Raw genomic sequence first — 24874 nt, forward strand, 5'->3', positions numbered from 1 at the left:
GTTCGCGCCTTTACTCCTGTGCTCTGTTTTCTCGATCGGAATGTTCGAAAGTTGAAAAGCGCATTTTTTCATCTCTCTTTTTCTATTCTTCTTCGTATTTTTATCCCTCTCTCGTCGTGATTTTTTTCTAAACATTACCATACTTCTTCCGCTACGAACTCGCCAAGAATCAGAACGGAGCGTGCGTGCGGTGCTTGCGGTGTGTGTGTGTATTCCACGGCTGCGAGAAGCAAGATCGGGGAACAGGCATCATTTTCCCTCAGACAATTGCACTTTTGTACTAGAACAGAAAACGAGACAGCATAATTTCCAACAGCCTCATTCACTCATACCAGGCTCACACCGACTTTTAACCGAAACATGTACTACAGAAACAAAAACAAACAATATGGAGAGTGCTCGCGCTGATACTAAGTTAATATGAAGAGATTACTGGCGAGGTCATCGATCCCATCCCGACATCATCGCTCCAGGCTCCAGACCTACCAAGTCGCCTACCATTACCTACCCACCACCGACCACTACTCACACACCATTATCACTTCCGCCGTCGCCGCCGCCGACGCCGCCGACGCCACCACCTTCACACCGCCCTGCCAAAATGAATGCGCATTGTTGCGATAGATTGAATTTCCTTGGTTGTTGTTGTTGTTGGTTTTCTTTTGACATGTTTGTGTGTTGTTTTTTCTTTCTCTCTCTCTCTTTCTGTGGTTCCAACATTTCAGACGCATTTTTTACACCATATATAGGTCACGGTGAGTCCGTACGAATTATAGATGCCGAGTTGGGCACGCTCGAGCATGTCCACAGTGGAGCAACGCCGCGGCGACGCGGCCTGACGAGGCGCGAGTCAAACTCGGGTAAGTACGCGATTGGAAGTGGGGGGACGTTTACCCTACCGTGTACTACAACGCACTTTACCCCCACGCACACGCACCGGCAGACGCGAACGACAACGATCCGCTGGTGGTCAACACGGATAAGGGGCGCATCCGCGGCATTACGGTCGATGCGCCCAGCGGCAAGAAGGTGGACGTGTGGCTCGGCATTCCCTACGCCCAGCCGCCGGTCGGGCCGCTACGGTTCCGTCATCCGCGGCCGGCCGAAAAGTGGACCGGCGTGCTGAACACGACCACACCGCCCAACAGCTGCGTGCAGATCGTGGACACCGTGTTCGGCGACTTCCCGGGCGCGACCATGTGGAACCCGAACACGCCCCTGTCCGAGGACTGTCTGTACATTAACGTGGTGGCACCGCGACCCCGGCCCAAGAATGCGGCCGTCATGCTGTGGATCTTCGGCGGCGGCTTCTACTCCGGCACCGCCACCCTGGACGTGTACGACCACCGGGCGCTTGCGTCGGAGGAGAACGTGATCGTGGTGTCGCTGCAGTACCGCGTGGCCAGTCTGGGCTTCCTGTTTCTCGGCACCCCGGAAGCGCCGGGCAATGCGGGACTGTTCGATCAGAACCTTGCGCTACGGTAGGTGTCTTTGCATGTGTGAATGAGAGTATAGTATTCTAACGAGGTGCTCTTCTTCCCATCACTTCTTGGGAGTCAGCTGGGTGCGGGACAACATTCACCGGTTCGGTGGCGATCCGTCGCGTGTGACACTGTTCGGCGAGAGTGCCGGCGCCGTCTCGGTGTCGCTGCATCTGCTGTCCGCCCTTTCCCGCGATCTGTTCCAGCGGGCCATCCTGCAGAGCGGCTCGCCGACGGCACCGTGGGCATTGGTATCGCGCGAGGAAGCCACGCTAAGGTACGTGCCAGCTGCTGCTTTCCCCAAACCACCAACCCGCGTCAGCTCACACAACCCACTTTTCCTTCGCTCTTTTCTCGCTCCAGAGCACTGCGGTTGGCCGAAGCGGTCGGCTGCCCGCACGAACCGAGCAAGCTGAGCGATGCGGTCGAGTGTCTGCGCGGCAAGGATCCGCACGTGCTGGTCAACAACGAGTGGGGCACGCTCGGCATTTGCGAGTTCCCGTTCGTGCCGGTGGTCGACGGTGCGTTCCTGGATGAGACGCCGCAGCGTTCGCTCGCCAGCGGGCGCTTCAAGAAGACGGAGATCCTCACCGGCAGCAACACGGAGGAGGGCTACTACTTCATCATCTACTACCTGACCGAGCTGCTGCGCAAGGAGGAGGGCGTGACCGTGACGCGCGAGGAGTTCCTGCAGGCGGTGCGCGAGCTCAACCCGTACGTGAACGGGGCGGCCCGGCAGGCGATCGTGTTCGAGTACACCGACTGGACCGAGCCGGACAACCCAAACAGCAACCGGGACGCGCTGGACAAGATGGTGGGCGACTATCACTTCACCTGCAACGTGAACGAGTTCGCGCAGCGGTACGCCGAGGAGGGCAACAACGTCTACATGTATCTGTACACGCACCGCAGCAAAGGCAACCCGTGGCCGCGCTGGACGGGCGTGATGCACGGCGACGAGATCAACTACGTGTTCGGCGAACCGCTCAACCCCACCCTCGGCTACACCGAGGACGAGAAAGACTTTAGCCGGAAGATCATGCGATACTGGTCTAACTTTGCCAAAACCGGGTAAGTGTGTGTGTCAAACAGCAAAGTGCCAATAGCTCTAACACCAACGTCTTCTCTCTTCTACAGCAATCCAAATCCCAACACAGCCAGCAGCGAATTCCCCGAGTGGCCCAAGCACACCGCCCACGGACGGCACTATCTGGAGCTGGGCCTCAACACGTCCTTCGTCGGTCGGGGCCCACGGTTGAGGCAGTGTGCCTTCTGGAAGAAGTACCTTCCCCAGCTAGTTGCAGCTACCTGTAAGTCTAGTTGCTGCACGAGAAACCCCCTCTCGCGTCCCCATCAGGGTCCAGATTACAATAACAAATGTATCTCTCTCTCTCACGTCTCTTTTCCCCAAAACAGCGAACCTACCAGGGCCAGCACCGCCTAGTGAACCGTGCGAAAGCAGCGCATTTTTTTACCGACCTGATCTGATCGTGCTGCTGGTGTCGCTGCTTACGGCGACCGTCAGATTCATACAATAATTACTACCCCATCCATGGCCTAGTTCGTTTAAGCTTTAAGATAGTGAGGAACAAATTTTTCCTAACCAATTTCCCCCCCTTTAGAGCAGAACCGAGGGAGAGATAGGACTACATAGCGAAAAGGGAAAACAAGTGGTGGAGGGGGAAAAGAGAAGAAGCAAATCGAATAATCGAAGCAACAACAACAACAAAAAAGCTGCAACCGGGTTCACTAAACCCAGGGGGCAGCTCAGTAGCAAACTACTACTTAAATATCTACTTTCTTATGGCAAATTATGGCAAGAGCAGTCGTGATGGGTTCGATCAGTATCCATCTGACCGGAGCAGCTGAACCGTTTCATGGGCAGTTGCTGCAATACACCACGACCCGTACACACAGTAACACACTTCTTATAGCTTTACACTAACAACCACTCTCCCCACGCTCCTCTTCCCCATCCCCTCCACACAGACAGCAGCGCCGTTTGTAGCAGGATCTACTACCGTGCGGTTTGGTATGGCGGCCAACAACACTAAACACCACACATCTACTAAAACACACCGGAACAATAAACAAATGTTAAACTTACTATATGAATATACATCTAGACGCATATATACGCATGAACTACTACTTCCCTCGTGTTCTGACAAAACACATTACCTTGTCCCCCCTCCCCCTCCGGTTTGCTTACCACCACTGCACCACCAGTATGAATTTGTTCCATAATAACGCTTCGTAACTCGTTACCAGGAGCACAACTGGGTCGTTGGCGGAGTGCTGCGCGTTACGTGCTGAAGATTTAAACTAGCACCGCGCACACTTTCGACACGCAACCACAGCTCCACATCACGAAAGCAACATCCTGGCCCTATCCGTTTTCTCATTCTTAAAACTTCTTTCCTTAGACCAAAACCAACGCAAACTAGCAAAAGGTACTAGAGTAACCGGTGCAGTACACACTGTGCTACAATTGAGCGTAGGGAGGAGGTATAATTTCTGCAAAATGTATAAAACAAAACTAAAACAAACTAATTACTTGCAATCCATTCTAAAGCACGAAAACTCCTCAAAATAAAAACGGGAAGTAAACAAAAAAATCAGAACGAACAAATTTACCTAAAAAAAAGTAAACAAAAACAAAACAAAAAAGCCTACTAACCTTACTAATCCCATTGGATTGTCGCGAACCCGTTGGAGCAAAAGCGTAAGATAAAGATAAGGAAGTTAAAAGCAAAACTGAAATCAAAAACACACACACACACACACACACACAAACTACATAAATACACCTAAGCGAAACACCTGCAACAACAGCAAGAACAACAAGGAAAAACCCACAAATACTATCAACAATCAATTAGATGTAACTAAAGAAACTAGAAGAAAGAGAGAAAAAGAAAACATTTAGGCCGAGGCCGAGGCGCAAAAGGAAAATTGCGAAGCACACAAAAACAAACAAAAAACAGATTAGGTTACAACAGAAAACCAAAACTGTCGAGCAAAGCGTCGCGCGAGTACATTTTCTACTTTCACGTTCTTCAGACCGCTGATGGAAGCAAACAAATGAACGGAACGCGGGAAGGGAATAGACAACAACACATCGCCGGAACGATCCGGGGCCCGGTGGTGGATGAAAGATTAGAGTTTAGCCCTTTAGCCGAGACTCTCTGCACTGCTGCAGCAGGAGAGCAAGTTTTCAAACATACATTTTCCCTGCTGCAAGGCTGGAAGGCCTGTTGTAGCAGAGTCGTCTGTCTATAATAGGACCGGGGACACGTGCGGGGGTGTCCTGAGCATTGCACATGGCCACACAAAACATACAAAAGTAAAGCCCCGCGCTAGTAAGGCAGAGTCATAGTTATAGTGTTTAAATTCCAAGTTAAATATAGATACCAAACCTAGCGACACGGTGACGACAAAGGGCAAAAGGAAGCAACCGAAAGCGGCGAGTCGAACGGGGAATGAGTTATAAAATAAATCTTGCAAAAAAAAAAAAAATAAAACCGAAAACATATCATACCTTGTAATGCTGTTGCAATCTAATGATAAAAATCGAATAGTTTTAAGCTACGCTGGAATGGAAACACGGGCACAGAGAAACGGTGGCAAGGCACGCACGCAGATTGGCTTCTGGTCCGGTGGCGCGGACATTCAGGCCCTGGCCAAACTAAATCACAAACAGTAAAAAGCTAGAATCACCCAAGTGAGGTTAAGGCAAAAAGACGAGTACGAAACTTCAGACACTTTTTTTCAAAAATTCACACACACAGCAGTATGAGCAGTATCACTTGCACCGAACAACTTAAAGACGTGAAATTCGAAACGACGACGGTGAAAGAGAACAAGTAAAACAACCAAAAATTAACAAACAAACCCTCGTTTTACACATACACTCACAATTGCTCTGGAAAATGATACTATGCAACAGAAAAAATGACAGGAAAATCAACTCCACTTGGCCAACAGCGCACTCTTAACGCCAGCTAACCAGGTCGCAACACGCAAGCCTCCTCCATCTAAAAACCACGCGCAAGTGCAAACAGACATTACGAAAGCCAAATGTAGCCCAGACCGGGAAGGGCTTAATAAAACTTTGGCCACACTTTGGTTTGGGTTGATCATCTGGATGGGCAACACACACAAACAATCGACTGTCGACTGTGGCAAGCTAATCAAACTATTTCAAACACGACTGTGCTTTTCGAGGGGCGGGAGATTCTGCGAAGGACTGCGTTTAGATGTACGATTTTCTTTGCAACAATTTGCACACGAGGACACTTTTCCGTAGCAGCAAAAGAGCTGATTTGCGGCGAATGGATGCCGTAGGAAAGTGCGCTGGTGCGGTGAAAAGCATGTTCAGCCTCTAGCGGGTTTCTAACCCTCAAAAATGCATTGTGCGTGTTGTTGCTGTAGCGGCCTGTAGCGCGCCAATTGATGTGAATACAATGATACACACACACACACAAAACGGCACCGTTACCGCTGTTCAATTATGTAGTCTTATATATAATATGTATACATATAGCCATATATATATATATACAAAATATATAAGCATGAAATGGTTGGGGGCATAGCGATGCTAAGGAAGTCAAAGAGCAAGAAGAGAGTAGCGGCGAATCAGCAGACGCCACCACAAACAACAATTATTATAGGAAAGTAAAACGGTACATAAAACAACAACAACAAAAAAACAACTAAACAACAAAAAAAAATGAAACAAACGCTCTTAACGCGCATTATTGTGATGATTTCCTTGAAGGTAACTGTTTGAAACAGTTGTTTCTGTGCAACTGTGTGCAGCAAACGACGGTCGACATGTAGGAAAGATACTTAGAGAACATACTACTACTACTACTACTACTGCACACGAGCGCATCTTGCACACCTACACGCGACACGCACATTGACACACACACACGCAGACAGACACCTTTCCCTGATGCACAATATGTACAAGTACTCCACAAAGCGTGCACAAAGCGCTGCAGGACAGGAACAGAATCAGCAGCATGCCACAGAGCAGCGGCCAGACCTGAAATGATGATGGCCCTGCCCCTGACACGCACCCGACGCTCATCGTGATCGTGATCATCTCTCTCTCTCTCTCTAGTCTAATCGCGTAAGTATCGTGAGTGCTTCACGTAAATATTCGTAGTCCCAAGCAGTGAACAGTGGCCAGCAGTCCCCAACAAGCTAGACTAAGTTATCTCTCATTCTGTTGTTCTGCTTTGGTGCTCACATCAGCACACCTGTAAAACTGTTGGTGAGTAGCATCGTTCAGTGCATTTTGTTTGGAAGTTTGATTAATTAGCGAGGAGCTCAGAATAGCATTGCGTTTACCTGGTTTGAGTTTCCGCCAAACACTCGTTTCTCAGTGCACTCGATGAGTAAAACTTCCTTCCCCCCCCCCCCTGGCCAATGATTCGCGTTGAAAATGGACCAATTTTCAAATGAAGAAAAATATTAAAAAGAAGACGAAAATAATATAAATAGACACGTATAATAAATGGGCAGATAGTGCGCGCACAAACACAAACACACACATCGAGGACAATGCCCAACTCTGTCTCTAGCAAAGCGGTTGTTAGTACACCACCATAATAACACATAATACTCCCCCTCACATATGCTCGTATGTGCGTCGAAGTTAGGAAATACTGCTGACAGGACCTTCAGTGAATCCTGAATCATGTCGGGACAGTTTTAGACAGTGTAAGTGAGATCGATTTCTGTTCGAGTATAGCAGTAGCGAGTGGCAGCGCATTGAGCGAATGAGCGCACTGCGCAATGTGGGTCTGTGGATAAGCCAACAAAAGAACGGTTCTCGTGGGTTTGGAACTGATAGAATTGTTCTGTGTGTTCCTCCAGGGGAGCAGAAGATATGGTATTACTCGTAGTATGGTTTGCTTCTTCCCTGTTGAAGCTTCATTGATACGATTTATTTATTTGAGACATTGCCTGCCTTTAAAGCGAAACAAGCAAGAGGTATCTTAAATCAACCAAACTCAGAGCCAAACCCATGCGAGAGATTGTTTGTGTGAAACATAGCATCAACAGCAAGCTAAACCAAGAAACGGTCAGGAGTGAACGGACGGATAAAAATAATATTCATAATACATATCATTTAAGCTTAGACTTTATGACCGGTTTTATGAAAAGGTATATTTTTTATTGTGAGATTCACATTGGTGGTGGAGCGGTGTAAAATGGCAGTTGGCCAGTTGTGTGATGGCCGAATAAATCCAACTCACAGCAACTGGAAACAGCAAACATGCAAAACCCCCAGTAGCGCAAATACTATCGATGGCATTGATAACCGTAAGGAGTAGTAATACCGGGCGTAGCAACGTGGTAGGAACTGCAATTACACACATGATATTAGCGAGCACCCTGCGGCCATCTGGCGGTTTAGAGTATGTATCCACTGTATCTTCTTCATCCCCTCAAGGCTTGCCAAGAACACACCGAGAATTGGTCGTCCGTTAGTAATCAAGCTTAGTGTGTTTTCAAGCATACCGCGTTCGTTTTTGCTCCGTTTCGTGTGCTAGCCGTTCACCGTTAATGAGTAGTAGCAAATCAGCAAATCGGGCTTTGCAGAAGCGGACAGTCAGTCAGTGTAGCAGCTGAAGATAGAAAGAGGGTAAGCTGATCGCTGACGTTTTTAGTGTAAGCATTAGGAGCGTGCCACATCCTCGAGCCAACGAGCGCTCCTCTGCTCACGTGCTCACGTTGATACGTGTTGATAAGAGCGACGGGGAGGGATAGCATTTGTTTTTTCAAACATTATCAATCATTAGGAAGCAAAACCCAAGATAAGCTAAACGGACAGACAGACAGACAGCGTAGCAGTAGGGGTATTTAGTAAGCATGTTCCAAATTTGACTAAGTGATAGTATAATTATGAATTTCGCGTACTAAACAGAAAAGCACACAGCCTAACGTTCATCGGTGAAAAGCTCAACGAAACTAGAGGCAACAATTGACGATCCCAGACATTCAGCACACGCCAGCACACGCTGTTGCTTGCTGCTCCTGGAGGAAAATGGAAAACACAACCGTGCGCCAAGATCTGCTGCAAAATGCATCCAACCACATCTGTGGTTGCGATTGCTTCTAGCTCTTGCTCTTGGAGTTCATCCTTTAATAACATTCACAATTCTTTGACCTTGTGTACTAAGAACGAAATATGTACGTGCGGCTCACCATTCTAGGCATCGCGATCGCTTGCACTTGCAATCCTTCACCGCGAAACCCCAGTATTTGTAGATCGAACGCTATGTACGTTGTTGTGTTGGAAGTTAGACCCAGAGCAAACCCATAGCTAAGTAGTAGGCCTAAATGACGTACGCTAGGAGCGGCAAACCGACCGATGCGACGCTGTCCGATTTCAAAATCCGACAACGGTTTAGGGCATTCGGAAGCGTTCCTTCCCGTTACCGATACGAAACAATCACAATTCTTCGTAGCAGCACTTAATGAGAGATGTAGTAGCAGTTAATCAATAACTAGATGCGGCGGCAGAGAACAAATTGATCCTTTAAGTACACACTCTTTCTAAATACAACCTATGTTTGTGCGGGGGTTACGCTGAATAACATTCAGATCCTTTACCTTTAAGCTTCTATTAGCGATATATTGTAGCGTAATAAGTGGGTGGCTGATCTTGGGATCTGCACCAAGGAAAACAAACAACCTAACAAATGAAACAAAAAACAAAACTACAAACTAAATATTGCATTCCACAGAGCAAAGGCTGCGCAAATGGTCTGGCCTTTCCGCAAGGCTATGTGCACAATGCAACACAAGAGAATAGTACGGGCTACGATTTTTTCAATCAAATCAAATAGTAACACGCGCGGCAAGACGCAAGGAACGAGATGGCAGAGCCGGCACTATGTAAAGCACCATTTAACGGACTAGAGAAGGCAACTTACCACTAAACCACAGTTAATCCACATATGTATTGCATTCATTTCCATGCGCGATTGTACGACACTGCATTGCTTTTCGATTCGTTCTATTACAAACGAGGTCGGCGATGTGTGTATGCGTAACAAGAGCAAACCTTGCAACGAATTCTACATGTTCATACTAAGTAACGCTTCACACACCACAACAACTAAGCAAAAGCTGCAGATAAATAAGAACAATAAAACCAAAATCCAAACCTTTTTATCTACCTAACTTAAGTTACACTGCGAAATTGGTCCTTTAATCTCAACAACAATACTGCTGCTCGGTGCCACCGCAAGCACCGATACACCACTGTAGAGATGCATGGTTATGGGTTTCTTCCTCGTATTGCCTACTGCATGAATTAAGGAAGCGAATCTGATAGCGCATTAAATGCGGAACGTACTCTGTTCGATGGTTAGATTAAATACTCAGTACTAGAGCTAGTAGAAATTGGCCAATTATGAAACGTTACAGTATGCAAGCGGCGGCAGATTCTGGGGCAGATAGGGCGGAAGGAGCCACTCGAACAGTAAAGGAGCGCGCGCGAGGAAGAGCTACACAGCTCGCAGGACAACAGATGATAAAGTGTCACTATAGCATATATTTAAATTTATTAATTCATTAATTGAATCCTTCTAAGAATATTACTAATGGAAAGAAAATGAATCAACCAACACTAATTCAATGCCCTTGCATACAGCGAGAGGGGGCTTACAACAATGGAGGTAAACCGATAGTAATCAAGAGGAAACGGGGGAGGGAACGAGCCAACGCAGGAGAGTAAAGGGAATGAGAGCAACAACACAATGATGAAAATATATGAGATATATAATGCTTTGTTAAATGTAAATGTTGTGTATAGGAAATAAAAAGTACACAATTTTAAAACTTTCGTTCCTGGCGTTTGTTCAACAGTTCGATGAATTTGGGCCATCAAATTAACAATGCATTCATGTGGTTTCATATCACTTGGGTTGAATCATGTCCGCGCTTTGTAGCAGCAATGGCCCGTGCCAACGGTAATTTCAAATTTTGTACCGAGCTGTTTGACAGCTGAATCTCGCGCTCTTTTGCATCATTTCCGACAGGGCAGTGCCGAGCAATTTCCCGCAGGCCTCACTAACCGTCGCAAAACGTCAAAAACAACCGTCGCCACAGCGTCGAAAACGATGCGAGTTTCGCTCGCTGGCGACGCCGTTTTTCAGTACTTGCGGACGTCGGTTTTGACGTTTTGTGACGGTTTTGCGACGGTTTTTTGAGCATGGGTTTCTGAGGGAGGGTGCGGGGTACTGTCGAATTGTTTACATTCTGCTCGCCGAAAACAAACCGCATAGCCACCAGACGCACTGAGCACAATGGATGTAGGAGAGCTGCTTTCTTTCAAGGTAAGTGATATTCAATATGGATTTTACTGCATTCACAGCTTTCTCACCGCATTTTACCACTTCGTCGCAGCCCGAGCAAACCCCAAAGCGCCCGTCCGATTTTGAAAGGGATCAGCAAAACGACGATGACGATGAACACTCGCCGGAACCGGCAGCCCGCAGCCAGCCACCGAAAAAGGTCAACCGAACGGAACAAAGCGTAAGCGCACGAGGAATTCCCGCACTGCCCACCAAGGAGCCACAAATCACCGAGGAGGAACGGCTGAACATTCTGAAATTTGTCGAAACCGAGGAGCCCGACGGAGAGGTGCTGGATGAGGGTGGTCTCAAACGGATGCTCCTGCTGTTCGAAAAGCGCGTGCTGAAGAACCAGGAGATGCGCATCAAGTTCCCGGACAGTGCCGAAAAGTTCATGGAAAGCGAGATTGAGCTGAACGACGCCATCCAGGAGCTGCACGCGGTCGCCACCGTGCCGGATCTGTACCCGCTGCTGGTCGAGCTGAACGGTGTGGCCAGTTTGCTGGACCTGCTGTCGCACCAAAACTCGGACATCAGCGTGGCGGTGGTCAATCTGCTCCAGGAGCTTACCGATGTGGACATCCTGCACGAAAGCCTGGACGGTACGGAGACGCTGATCGAGGCGCTGCGCAACCAGCAGGCTGCCGGGCTGCTTGTGCAGAACCTGGAGCGCCTAGATGAGTCTGTGAAGGAGGAAGCGGACGGTGTGCACAACACGCTCGCCATCTTCGAGAATCTGATCGAGGTGAAGGCCGACATTGCGAAGGAAGTGGCCGAACAGGGTTTGCTGCAGTGGATCCTGAAGCGGCTGCGCGCCAAGATGCCGTTCGACGCAAACAAGCTGTACTGCAGCGAAATGCTGTCGATACTGGTGCAGGACACGAACGCGAACCGCATCACGCTGGGCAACATAGACGGCATCGACGTGCTGCTGCAGCAGCTGGCCGCCTACAAGCGGCACGATCCGAGCTCGGCGGAGGAGCAAGAGTTCATGGAGAACCTGTTCAACAGCCTCTGCTCGGCGCTGATGGCGAAGGAGAATCGGGAAAAGTTCCTCAAAGGCGAGGGCCTGCAGCTGATGAACCTGATGCTGCGCGAGAAGAAGCTCTCGCGCAACGGGTCGCTGAAGGTGCTGGATCACGCGATGGCCGGACCGGACGGGCGCGACAATTGCAACAAGTTCGTCGACATTCTCGGCCTGCGCACGATCTTTCCGCTGTTCATGAAGACGCCGAAACGGAGCAAGAAGCGCCTGCTCAGCACGGACGAGCACGAGGAGCACATCGTCTCCATCATTGCCAGCATGCTGCGCAACTGCAAAGGTTCGCAGCGGCAGCGCCTGCTGTCGAAGTTTACCGAGAACGATTTCGAGAAGGTGGAACGACTGATGGAACTGCACCGCAAGTATTTGGACAAGGTGGAAGCGATGGACCGTGAGATCGATCAGGAGCTGGTAAGTGGCTTGCCAATAGTCTATTGCAACGGTTTAACGGTGTTCTCTTTCCCCCCCTCCCAGCGCAACAATGAGGACGAGGAGCAGGACGACGACATGGTGTACGTGAAGCGTCTCTCCGGCGGTCTCTTCACACTGCAGCTGGTCGATTACGTGATCCTCGAGATCAGCTGCACGGATGTGGTGAAGCAGCGCGTCCTAAAGATTCTGAACCTTCACAACGGGTCGATGAAAATGATACGCAACGTGATGCGCGAGTATGCGGGCAATTTGGGCGACGCTAACGATAGCGATTGGCGCGAACAGGAGCAGTCCCACATACTGCAGCTGATTGATCGGTTCTAGAGAGAGGTCGGTTAGCTCTCGATTATAAAACCCTTACAACGTTCAATAAACCGGAAATGACTCGAAAATGGAAAACCATTTCCATGTAATTGAGTTGAATTGAAATAATGTTGTTAAAATCGGGCCGTTATTTTTTGCACTCTACTTACCCCAGGACAGTTCTGTGAAAGAATTTCAAGCTTCAGTTCACTACAGGAAGTATAATATTTAACTATTCTTTAAATTTCACAAACTAATAAGAACACATCACTAGATTCAACCACTCACTGCCAACAGAGCACGACGCGCACACTGATCACCACAGCCCAAAGTTCCAGTGTGAACTGCGATGGTGTAAAACATACCCAGCAATCGCGTTCACGCTAGTTACCAAACCTTTTTAAGTATTTTCACTTACTCAATCTTTGGCTAAATGGCGGAACGTACAACGATGGCGGAAGAAGTGACTTACTCGCAAAACCATACCAATCGACAATTATATACGCATCTTTATTGGATTTCATTTTCGGTAAGTGTTGCAGGAAGTGAATGATGTTATTTTGTTTCGTTTGCTCTTGGCTTGGCTAAAGGGGCCCAAATAAGTGTGTGTGTGTGTGTTTTTTTTTTACATTATCGTCAAATTTGCTTCATTGTAGTCCCCGGTGCTCCTCTTCCTAGTTCTGTCTTGAATTGGAATTTCTATTTTCACTTCACATCTACCTGTTCTGTTCTGATTTGACTACATTTTGTAACGTGTGGCTGCGCTTTTTCTTGTTTGATACTGTAATAGACATCGTTTTTTCTTCTTTCTAATTCCATATGTTCCTATTTACTGTGATAATTATATTATTGCATCAATTGTACCTGTTCCGCCAAATGTATCGCACAGTATCGGCCAAAAATGCGGTCTTGGCATTGGAACTGTGCATTTGGTTCGCCCTCCAAATGTGGCCCCTTGGCTGATCTGCAAACAACGGGCACATATTGCGGCACAATTACGGTCGCCCATTGATAAGCTTCCTTTTCCGGATATTTTACACTGCTTGGCTACTTGGTACGTACAATTTTAAACCAATCATTCAATCATACGCAGTTTGATGTGCTATCGTTTGCTTGTGGCCGTCTTGATGCGTTCCAATCCACCCAAAGCGCCTCGCGCCGTCTAATGTCTGCGTGGTGCTGCGAGTGCACTAATAGTATTGGTGGATGATTTTTTTTCTTCTCCAAAAGATTAAACCTTTAACGCATGTTTAGTACAAGCATATAGCAAATAGGAGTAGTAGGGAAACGGAACTAGGATATCCGAAGCGCACACACACACGCCCGTGCTCGTCGGCGATGGGTCAAACAAGTGATAAATGGAGGATCAGCAGAGCAGCAGTCCCAAATGATGATATACTTGCACAAACAACATGATCTACACGAACAGATACAGCTAGATATTTATAGAAATTGTATAAAAAAAGACAAATAGAATGCACCTCCCAAACACCCGTTGGTTAGTTGTACAAGAAGTGTAGCAATTTGGTAGTAACAACAACAGTACATTGCATACAGAGAGATGGATGATGAACAGTTGGAAAAAGAGACATTCGTTTTTTTTTTGCTTTTTTGTTTTTGCTACGTACTAAAGCCAGCGATAATACGCCTTCGACTATATATATAATAACGCAGGACAACGTACAGCGTGTGAAAAGAAGGTGAAACGAGTGGAGAAACTTCCTAACAAACTATTGTATGCTCTCGTAAGACAGAACCATTCAAAGAACCAACTAGGAAGAGGCTAGGAAAGATTACATTCTCTGCTGCGCTTGCAGAGAGTGAAAGCAGTGAACCCGTTGGTTTTTTTTACACGATTCCAAGCAAGCAAACGAATATACTTCCGTCTCGTAACGGCTCGCAATTAGATAACTCTCACACAACACACTTATCATTCTCAAATATATGGATAAACATAGTAATGGGTGTAATCGAAACCGGGAACAAAAGACAGAAAACCCTCGTATTGGGAGGGCAAATAGGAATTAAAGCTAGTATAAGAGAGGAAAAAATGTGGGTAAGAATAAAAAGCGCTTCTTAATAGATGCATAACACGCTTTACACATCAATAGTTTTCTAGTTGGCAAATATGTTGTTTAAAAGCAAGAGCGTAAATAATGTAAAAAGATTTGAAACAGACAATACAAATCACCATGTGAATGCGAAAGATGGCTATAAGTGTGTAGTAAAATATTAAAGTAAACGTATTTTGCTGGCAGATTCAACTACAGCTATGATGCAATCCGCCAACGTATTCGTAAATAATAAAACAACACAAAAAAAAACACATTGTTTACACTACACGAACTTAAAACCGTTTTAAGAATATAAAAGTGTAGACACATTCAGCGAATATACTATTATAAAGGTGGGAGACAAATAAACGCAAATATATATATATATATATATATATATATATATATATATATATATATATATATATATATATATATATATATATATATATATATATATATATATATATATATATATATATATATATATATATATATATATATATATATATATATATATATATATATATAGAGAGAGAGAGAAAACAATAGCAAGCCCAACACAAATCAAACAACACGTTCCAACGGAAGAATAAAACATTACCAAAACAAGTATCTAGTTTTGCAATATACTTTCGATATTAATATTTTTTATGTTTTTTCTTCTTCTTTTTGTTGCTTTCCTTTTGTTTTTCATTGGTTTAATTTTTTGAAATACATTTACATCATTACGTGGCCACATTCAAAATTGTACAATGTATAAAAAGGCACACCCAAAATATAGATATTTATACATGCTACAACAGCGCACTTGTCTCTAAAGGGGCTGCATTTTTTTGTTGCAAATTTGTGAGTGTGTGTGTGTATCGAGTGAGTTTTCGGTTTTTTGTAGTGGTTTTGTTAAATAATGTTTTTCTTTAATAGTCTTTTTGCTTTTGCTGTGCCATAACGCCACTACTATCGTTACACCATATTAAACTAGCGCACATCGTACAGGCTGGATTGGCATTGGATGATTTTGTTTTCCCCGCCAGTGAGGTTTTACTCGTAATAAGTAAGCTACATCAAAGGAAAACTGCACTGTTTCGTTTATTGCCATTGTGAAATGTTGCCTTTTTGTTTGTTTGTTCCCTACTTCCCCCTACGATCTCTGCTATTGCATTCCGTACTCGTACTACAGGATGCACGTGCACTGTAAGATTATGGACTTATCGATTGCTGACACTATTTGTATTGGACGAACGAAGCTATGTACAGGTCGAATGCGCCAAAATTCACACAGTAATGGATACCACGAATTGATTAGAAGCTCGTAGTGCGTGTACGCGACACCACATCATGCAACTCTAGACAGTTGACGACAGGTGGGAAATAACCATCGTGAAGCAGCAGCAATGATCAATCATTTCTTTTTTTTTGCTATCACTTATTTCTTATGTTTTGCTTTGGGTAGTTGTGTTATATCCACCCGACATACGTTTTTCCGATAGATTTTCTCACTCATTCTACAAAGAATCGCTTTGTAGATACACTATCAATGCATGCGTTACTATGAACATGAGGAAAAAAACACACACACACACATACACATCCACAAACACAATCAGGAGATAACGAATAAAACATTGGATGGAAATATGGCAATTGTAAGAAAAATTGGACGCAAACAGACAGCACATAGTGCATGCGCTAGTGCACGCATAGTAGGCGTATCCTTGGGGGCTGTCGCCAAGCGATTAAACTCCATAAACCACCACCATAAACTGTGTTGGCTGTGTATGCATGTACGTACGCTGAGCAGGATTAGTATAACTTAAGTATACTCCGTGTAGAAGGATGCTAAAGGAACGTGTGTCGAGCGAATATTGTTATTGTTTGTGCTCTTATAAAATGTCAAACAGACGCATGTTTAAACGCATTTAGGCATAACTAAATAATAGCATTGGAGCATGCATGGAGCAGGGCAGAGGGGGGTGTAGCGATAGTAATATGGCAGAGCAGAGGGTAGTGGGATGGTTAGCCAGAAAGAGAAATTTGCATTGGTGGTTTATTTAGTTTTATTGTTTTGTTAGCAACACTCTTTCTCCTGTTATCTCTCGTTCTCTCTCTCTCTCTTGGACATCATCTTGGTACGGTACTAAACTATATGTTAATGGTTTTTGTTTTTATTTGTGTTTTTTTTCTTTTCTTTCTTGTCATATATACTTGTTTGTTTTACCTCATTAAAGTTTATCACATCTAGCAGCAGCGGAAATGCATTTTAATTTTGTTTTGTCTCTCTCTCTATGTGTTACGTTGAAATTCTGGCCTTGTTTTAACCCTTTACATCCCCGGGTGCACTTTTGTTAGTGGTTTGCGTATGGTTGGGATTTTGTATGTTTGTTTTTAATGCATTGTTTAAAATTTCCTGTTTTTTTTGTTGCTGTTGTTGTTGTTCTATACTTTCATGCACATCTGTCCCTGCCCTGTCTATTATCTAGCAGTGATTGATTTCGGTCACCCATTTACTAATGAATATTGAACATTGTTAAAATATAAGGAAGATACAAGGTAATGTGTGAGTGTACGGGTGTATTTAGAACGCTGCCGATGGTTTATATGTTTCTTTTGGTTGTGACTTTTGTATGCAGGAAATTCTATTTTGTTTCTGTTGCATTTTTTGTTTGTTTTCACACGCTTATGCCTTTTGTTGCAACAACCAAGGCTAGTGGCATTTTAAAGACTACTAAACAGGGCGGATGTATTTTCTTATGTTTTTGTTTGTTCCTATTTTTCCCTTCCTTCCTATCTCTCTCTCTCTCTGTTTTCTTCGCTTTTTCTCTTATTATTCAACATGGAAACCACTAAAAGTCACGTCACTCTACACACACGCTACAGCAAAATTGCGCACATTTAGTTTTGCTATAGTTTAGTTTATTTTTTTGTTATTTTGTTTGATTTTTTTCTCCATTTCAGAATGTACACCACCTGAATGGCGATGGCATTCACACTGCTCTCTCTCTCTCTCTCTGTGTGGTGTGCTGCACTCTCATTTGTTTCTGTATTATTTGGTGTAATTTAAGTTTACATGCATTTTTCGCTATTTGGCTTCAAAGGGGTTAGTGACAATACTGTGGAATGTTGTTGTTCTTTTCTTTTTTTTTAGCGCTGGGGGTGGAAAATGGTTCGATATATGGTAATACGCATACTCTTTTCGAGCGTTCCCTTTTCTTTTTATTCGTTCGTTTTGTTTGTTTGTTTTTCATTGCATTGTACACGTCTGCTTTACCGTAATGTATATATATATTTATATGTACTTTTGTTTTTTTTGTTTTTATCATATGTATATATATAAAGATCAGTCCAGAATGTAGGAGGGGCACACAATAATGCTTTGCTGTTACTTTGTTTACTTAAACACTTTTCTTCTTTGTTAATAATTACCCCATTCATTCGGCATATCCTTGCACACACAAACGATTGTCGGCGTCGCCTGATAATGCGGCCTGATAATCGTACGCATTCACACACACGCGGTCTCATTCACACGGTCACGGATTTTACACATTCACGGCAGTTCTGTTACAGGCGATATTACAACATAGCGTGCATAGTGTGGTGTGGTGTGGTTTCGATAGGTGAGATGAGATTTTACAACAACAGTGGGTGCTACTATAGCAGTAGAATTTGTGCCGTGTCGTACGAAAGTTACAGTTAGTTTTACATATTGTCCAAAAAACATTCTGCGCGGCTTATATATAAAAGCCCGTGTGTGTGAGAGAGTTTTTTTTGCTCCTATCCCGAAAAGATAGCACTTTTCCGGGTTTTGGTTTTTTTTTTGTAATTAGAGGCTAGTGTTACAAACTACAGGGAGCGGTAGAAAGTTTGCAAAGTGAAACAAGAAAGAAAGAAAGGAGAGAAAAAACACTACAAAAAGAGACTGAAATACGAAAACCATCACAAGCGCGCATCATAAGCGTGATTCTCTCTTTAAACCTATCCATTGATCCCATTTTAAAATGTACTTGTCTTCTTATTGATAATCATTTAAGATATAATTAGCTTCCTGCAATCGTCACTTCCATCCGCGACACGTGCTGGGGTCTGTTCTGCTGTGTCGATTATGGAAAGTGCTCGTATTTGTATTATTCCCTGCGCATTAATGCATACGCCACCGCAACTACTTTTCTACCGACGCGCCAGGATGACGGATTTTGTTTTACGATTTTTTTAGAAACATATTTTTTATCCTTTTTACCACACATGCACACACACACACACATACTACATACAAAACGTTTCAATTTATCGATTTCCTCTAAGCTAATATTGTACCAAAATCACATTCAATAGGTTTAGCGTTTTTTTTTCTTCTTTATGTTTGTTTTGTTTGTTACGCATTCGTTGCATTCGGCAACGCAACATTGAACACAACTAAAATCTACCGGGAGCGAATGAGCAATTGGAGGGAGAGGAAGAGAGTGTAAATTGGTTTCAATTTACGTTTTGCTGTAACATCTCTCGGATACAACAAAAGTTGGTTTTATTGCTGTTGGCTGTTCAATGTCAAACAACAAACATCGTGATTATGATTTTAAAAACACGCAGAAACATGTACGATATGGAATTGCTAGCCATACCACTGGACATTTGTAGAAACATAAACATTAAAACCCCGAAACAAACCATTGAAAAAAGAGCAGGATATGACTTAATGAAACAAGTAATTAATCACTAAACGCGTAACAACTATAACATTGCTATATTAATAAAGCTGAATGGCATTTATGGATTAATGGAAAGGCAATAAAAGGGATGATTGCTTAACCGACCACATCCTCGACGGGATGGGCCACGGTTTGTCTGCGTGTGCGTGCATGTTTATTAAAATTAAAATAACCTACGTGATAGATAGTACAGATTTGCTTGCGAACGGTTTAATAACACACAAACACGCACGCGCGCGCATGCAATTCATTCGAGATCATAAAGCGCTCCAGTGAAACATAAATCGAAGCTCCCAGGAACTGAACGGAAGATTCAAAGCTTTTTCTGTTTTGTTGATTGCTGATTGTTGCATCCGTTATTCGAATCAAATCTGTGCACACGATCATATCAACTAAAACTGTACTTGCAAATCTAGCATTGGTGCTTTTGTAAAATAAAAAAAAAAACGATACTTGTCCTGAGATAAAAATGGGCTAATGGTGTGCTTATAGAATAGATTGAAACAAAAAAATAAGATAGGAATTTCCACAGCAACTTTAAAATGCATTATCAGTAAAAAAAAAGGTATGAAGAGAAACAACACAAAACACCACGTTTAAAATATTTGCACTCCTCTGATTGGAAGTTTGTCGCAAATCTTGTTCAATCCGCGTGACTTACAAGCCTTAATGGTTTGCCTAATGGAATGATTTTGAATATCCAGTTCTCTGCCTAGTCTCGACCGTACACGTGCAACGATTGTTAAAGAAGCATTATAAGCAGTAGAGCAGAACAGCGCTGATGAAAAGTGCATGAAAATCTGACCTTACAAATTACAAAAGTATGACAAAACTATAGGTTCGTGGGTTGGTCCTTCACAAAACATAACGTTGGTGGCGATAGTAGAAGAAAGAGCTTAAGCGATTGCTATAATGTAAAATGCTATCGAGGCAAAACCAATATGTGTAAGGTAACTCTGGTTGAAATTGATCATTACGAGATTTGTTAGTGATAAAACAAACAAAAACAAGATAAAAGATTCTAACTTGCTCTTGTGGTCATACTATTTGCTTATATCGAATATCGTGACTATTATGGCATTGGTCCTACGTATGTTTTAACAATCATTACTGTTCATTGCTATTTCACCGACTTGAGAGGTGTGTACACACAGGTTATTCGTTGATCAAGCATTTCGATAAGTATAAAATTATTTTGATACTATAAAAACCACAACCATGCAAACAGCTACACGAACCGACTGCTGAACGTTTGCTTACATGGGTTACACACTAAATATAGACATAAACCTATGAGGCCACCCGTGATGGCACACAATCATCTTCTACCGTGGTGCGTGTAATCCGGTCGATTAAACGAACAACAAATTGTGTTTTAAAAAATGCAACTTAACTAGGATAGTTGTTTGTTGTTTGTTTGTTAAGCAAGAAAACAGACGTAAGAATGTTACGATACGCGATTTACTACTCAAAAAACCGTTAAAGTATGATGAAGAAAAAACAACCGCATTGAAACAGAACAATACCGATAAAAAGCAATAGTCAGGTGCTGTAATAGACTTTTTAAAAGTGTTTAAAATTTTGTAGCAAATCTTGCCGTACTGTTGACGTAGTGCCATTGTCAAACGCGCCATTGGACATTGGAATAAAAATGTTCCTTTTTGAGATTTTTTTTTCCTTTTTTTTGGTTGTTGCATAACAATATTGTTGCATGTTTGTAATGCTATACATAGTTAGCAGTATTATATCGTTCCCCATTCGCTACTTATATTATGGCATATGAAAACAATTGTGTGTTGTATACGTTGACTGAGCTTGGTTGCTTTGTTTGTTGTTTTCGAATTATTGCTCTTGGGTGGTTGCGAAATGGCGTTTGCATTGTCATTCCGGGTTCTATCGTGGTTTCACTGATTATTCGCTTGGATAACCATTGTTTTGTTTTGTTTGCAGTTTAATATTATGCTTGTGGTTGCTGCTCGCAATTAGCGCACTTTTGTTTTTTGCTGAATCGTCGCAGTTTGAATTTACTCCCTCTCTCCTGCTGGCAAAACAGGTGCAAAACATAGGAATAACATTGAATTCATAACGCTGCCATTGTTGCCGTTGTATTATTGCCATTCCATTTGTAACCTAATTGCAGGACACGCTTATCCATATCGTTTGCAAACTCTTCTAAAGCATCTACAAACAATAACCTAATTTGGAAAGGAAACATCCACATATGTAGCTCATAGATTTATTCCTGTTACCACATGCAACAGACTCTTGTTTTCACTCGCAAAACTCTTCTATAAAGTGTTCTCGTTAGTAACTTTGAGGTGGCAGCAATTCAAATGATGTTAGTAAAGCAAAAACTTACACAAAACCACTTAACAAGCTTTCGTAAGATATTTTTATGTGTGTTTGTGAGCTTACTGCTGCTTGAGATTCGCATATCTGTATCGAGGAAAGGAAAACTTTAGCGATTTTGCGCTCAAGAAGAGGCCAGATAAAAAGCAACAGCCTGTTGGTGGGTGGCAAACACTACAGTGGATTTCACTAGCGCGATTTAAATGTGAAAGACGTAAAGCATACTCTGCCAGGGACTGTTCCTGATGAGGCAGTTTTTGTTTACTGAGACGCTGATTGGTAGAATATTGCAAAAGGTGACAAACACGACAACGTAGATTTGTTTAAACTCGTCAACACCGTCCTCCGCGCGGCAGTAGACACCAACTTGCCACAATCCGAAAACTAGCACACATACACACCTACCGAATGGCTTTCGATTGCGTCGGTTTGTGCCGGTGTTCATGATTACTGTTCCTCGCTGCTTTCGAAGTACTCCGACGCGTTGCCGCGGCATATTGGACACGTGCGATTGGACTGTAAAACGGAGGGGAGGGAAACATAGTTATTATGAGACGATGTCGCTAAGGTTAAAGCAATTTTGGGAGCTATTGCAAATACAATTAATGCTTTGAGGTCCTGATGCCATCTGTAGAACAGAAACGGGAATTTATCCCATTCTTACCACCTACAGTATATACTTACCCGCAACCACTTATCAACGCATTTAGCATGGAACTCGTGCGAACAGGGCAACACCCGCAGGATTTGACGCGCCTCGAAATCACACATGCAAACCACGCACGATGTTTGATCACCTAAAACGGAACGGATCCATGTTAGAGAAGCACGTGAGCAACGTCATCCACCTGATCACCGGTGTTGCCCTTCTTACCGGTGTGAGTTTCTGCGTTGAACTTGTAGCTCGGCAGTTGGTCGATTTCGGGCCGTGCCAGACCGCGCGGTTTCGCCTCGCCCAGACGCTCGGCTAGGCTGAGCAGCGCTTCGTAATTTTCCGTCTCGTTCGAGTCCGGCGAGTTCAGGTCCGGCGGACCGTACGAGGACAGCGGGAACATCGCTCTGAAAGGGCATCGGACGGGTCTGGGTTAGTGTTAGCGGTCCGGCGAATACTTCCGGGGCGGAAGGGAGGGCGGTCGGGAAAGGATCGCCGGCCTAGCCGGCATGGCCAGCTGCCTATCGCACACTTACAGGAAGTTCAGCAGTATGCCCGAGTAGGCGGACGTGGTGGCCGACAGCGTGACGTGGGCCGGCTGCGGATGGCCGAGCGGCTGCGGATGGGCCTGCAGGGCGGCCGGTGGTGGTGGCGCGTGGGGCCGATGGTGATGCGTCGGGTGGTGGCCCGGATGGTGGTGCTGATGGTGCGCCGGTGGCGGCGGTGGCGGCGGCGGCGGGGGTGGGCCGGGCCAGTGGAAGCGGGCAAAGTTGCGCCGCGGTGCCGTGATCGCCCGGCGAACCGTCCGGTGCAGTATCTCATAGTTGCGACCCTGCGGGACGTTCGCGATCAGTGGGATCAGTGTTCCGGCGGGTGTGACGCCCGTTCGGGGCACCTCACTGCCCACGGCACTTACCTCGGTGGAAATGTAGATCGGTTGGGCCGCCGCGGTCAGCTGCGTCATCTGCGGCGAGGCACCGTGCAGATGGTGCGCGTGGGTGGCGAGCGGCGACAGGTGCAACGGTGACCCGCCGGCATGCTCCAACCCGTCCAGCGTCAAGCCGTCGGTGCGCTACGGAAGCGGGAAAATGAGAGGTGAGGTAAATACATGAGGAAATCTAATCTGACACCCGCCCATTCACTTACCTGCTGTGCCAGATGGGGATGCTGGTAGTGCGCTTGGTGCGGTGGTGGATGCGGAACGGCCAGTGCCGGCCCAGCGGACGAGGCAAAGCCCCCGAAATGCCCGCCAATACCGCAGGTCTGTGCAAACGGTTGCGAGTACACGCCATGGACCTGCAAAACGAACGGACAGTGGCGTTAGTCAAGGTGTTAAAGAGCTCCAGAGCAGAGAGCGCTGCCGTCCCCTCACCTGACACGGTGGCAAATGCGGTGCGGCCGGGTGCCCGGAGCAGATTGAAATGTGCGGCCCGGCCGAGTACGTCCACAGCTGCTCGTGGTGATGGCCGAGCGGCAGACTGACCGGCACCTGGTTAATGTCGACCATCAGCGAGGAGGCCGGATGTTGATGTTGGGCCTGCGCGGCCGGAGCCTGTTGGAACACCTGCGTCAGCGACTCCCAGGGACGTTGCTGCTGCTGCTGCTGCTGCTGTTGCTGCTGCTGAGGCTGCTGCTGCTGCTGCTGCGATTGCTGATCACGGTGGAAGCGGGGCCGCCGGATCGGCGGACTGCCCTGCGGATGGTGTGCGTGCGACTGAAGCTGCGATATGACGGCTGCCGCCAGACCACCGCCCGAGCTCGGGTGCAGATGCGATCCTCCCCCGTTCGTGTGATGATGAGACTGCTGCTGCTGTTGCTGTTGCTGCTGCTGCTGCTGCGAGTGATGGTGGTGATGGTGCATCGGGTGATGATGATGCGGTTGTGGATGGTCACGGTGGTGCAGTTGCGGCGGTACCAGCTGCTGCTGCTGGCCGCTTTGCGACGATTGCGGCTGCTGCTGCTGCTGCTGCTGCTGGGACATGCTGTGGTGCCCGTTCATGCCATGGTTCCCCAAGCCACCGTTGCTGCCCTGCCCATTACCACCGCCATTAGCGCCGCTCGTGCCCATCAGCGACATCATGCCGCCACCGTTGCGGGGCGAGCGGCGCTGCTCCCAGATGGCGGCCGGCGGCGATTGGCTCGGCAGCCGGGACGAAACACGCCGCCGCTTGCGCGACGGGCTGTCCGATTTGATGCCACCGTTGCCCCCGATCCCATCCACCGGGCAGTACGGGGGCGACGAGCCCTGATTGCTTCCACCGGCTGGTCCGGAACCATTGCCGCCGCCGCTCCCACCCCCACCACCACTACCACCACCGGGGTGATAGTGCGGGCTGAAGCGCTCGCGGGCGCCACCGTTGTTGTCGCGGCTGTTGCGCATCGAGTCCATCGACAGGACCGAGCGTGCGTCGCCACCGTGCAGATCCGCGCCGCGCGTCGAGTTGGATGGCCCCTCGAAGTGATTCTGTAAAC

General features: G+C 45.8%; 3 protein-coding genes across 9 annotated transcripts in view; 2 read left to right on the forward strand and 1 right to left on the reverse strand.

The window, feature by feature from the left end:
• The window catches only part of LOC120947699 (acetylcholinesterase), a 57981-nt gene extending 53174 nt beyond the window's left edge, over nucleotides 1-4807 (forward strand). Inside the window, exons 4-9 of one of the 2 annotated variants that reach the window (XM_040363279.2) lie at nucleotides 726-860; nucleotides 944-1481; nucleotides 1561-1758; nucleotides 1845-2552; nucleotides 2619-2791; nucleotides 2898-4807. In XM_040363279.2, the coding sequence (XP_040219213.1) occupies nucleotides 726-860; nucleotides 944-1481; nucleotides 1561-1758; nucleotides 1845-2552; nucleotides 2619-2791; nucleotides 2898-3019 (1874 nt within the window). In that variant the 3' untranslated portion in view covers nucleotides 3020-4807. The remainder of the gene's footprint in view (nucleotides 1-725; nucleotides 861-943; nucleotides 1482-1560; nucleotides 1759-1844; nucleotides 2553-2618; nucleotides 2792-2897) is intronic. The other variant, XM_049607353.1, reaches the window with a different exon arrangement.
• A 5885-nt stretch (nucleotides 4808-10692) lies between these two features.
• Nucleotides 10693-12755, forward strand: LOC120950431 (beta-catenin-like protein 1). The gene is made up of 3 exons (XM_040368442.2): nucleotides 10693-10846; nucleotides 10917-12317; nucleotides 12381-12755. Exons 1-3 carry the CDS (start codon nucleotides 10817-10819, stop codon nucleotides 12660-12662), a joined length of 1713 nt encoding a protein of 570 aa, XP_040224376.1. The 5' UTR covers nucleotides 10693-10816; the 3' UTR covers nucleotides 12663-12755.
• Nucleotides 12756-17123: 4368 nt separating this feature from the next.
• LOC120950429 (putative uncharacterized protein DDB_G0291608) overlaps nucleotides 17124-24874 on the reverse strand; it is a 57209-nt gene continuing 49458 nt past the window's right edge. For 3 of the 6 annotated variants that reach the window (XM_049605278.1, XM_049605273.1, XM_049605274.1), the window contains exons 4-9: nucleotides 23775-24866; nucleotides 23549-23698; nucleotides 22939-23474; nucleotides 22625-22830; nucleotides 22435-22547; nucleotides 17124-22266 (exon numbers count right to left, since the gene is read on the reverse strand). In XM_049605278.1, coding sequence (XP_049461235.1) covers nucleotides 22198-22266; nucleotides 22435-22547; nucleotides 22625-22830; nucleotides 22939-23474; nucleotides 23549-23698; nucleotides 23775-24866 — 2166 coding nt within the window. In that variant the 3' untranslated portion in view covers nucleotides 17124-22197. The remainder of the gene's footprint in view (nucleotides 22267-22434; nucleotides 22548-22624; nucleotides 22831-22938; nucleotides 23475-23548; nucleotides 23699-23774; nucleotides 24867-24874) is intronic. The other 3 variants (XM_049605277.1, XM_049605276.1, XM_049605275.1) reach the window with 3 other exon arrangements.

This window comes from Anopheles coluzzii, chromosome 2, assembly GCF_943734685.1.
Source record: "Anopheles coluzzii chromosome 2, AcolN3, whole genome shotgun sequence".
NCBI classification, from domain to species: domain Eukaryota; kingdom Metazoa; phylum Arthropoda; class Insecta; order Diptera; family Culicidae; genus Anopheles; species Anopheles coluzzii.

Bases quoted from the DNA above. Each gene is read 5' to 3' on its own strand.
- LOC120950431 (XM_040368442.2), top strand. From the start codon at position 10,817: ATGGATGTAGGAGAGCTGCTTTCTTTCAAG. The intron at 10,847-10,916 runs GTAAGTGATATT...ACTTCGTCGCAG, and splicing joins GAGAGCTGCTTTCTTTCAAG to CCCGAGCAAACCCCAAAGCG. The intron at 12,318-12,380 runs GTAAGTGGCTTG...CCCCCCTCCCAG, and splicing joins GTGAGATCGATCAGGAGCTG to CGCAACAATGAGGACGAGGA.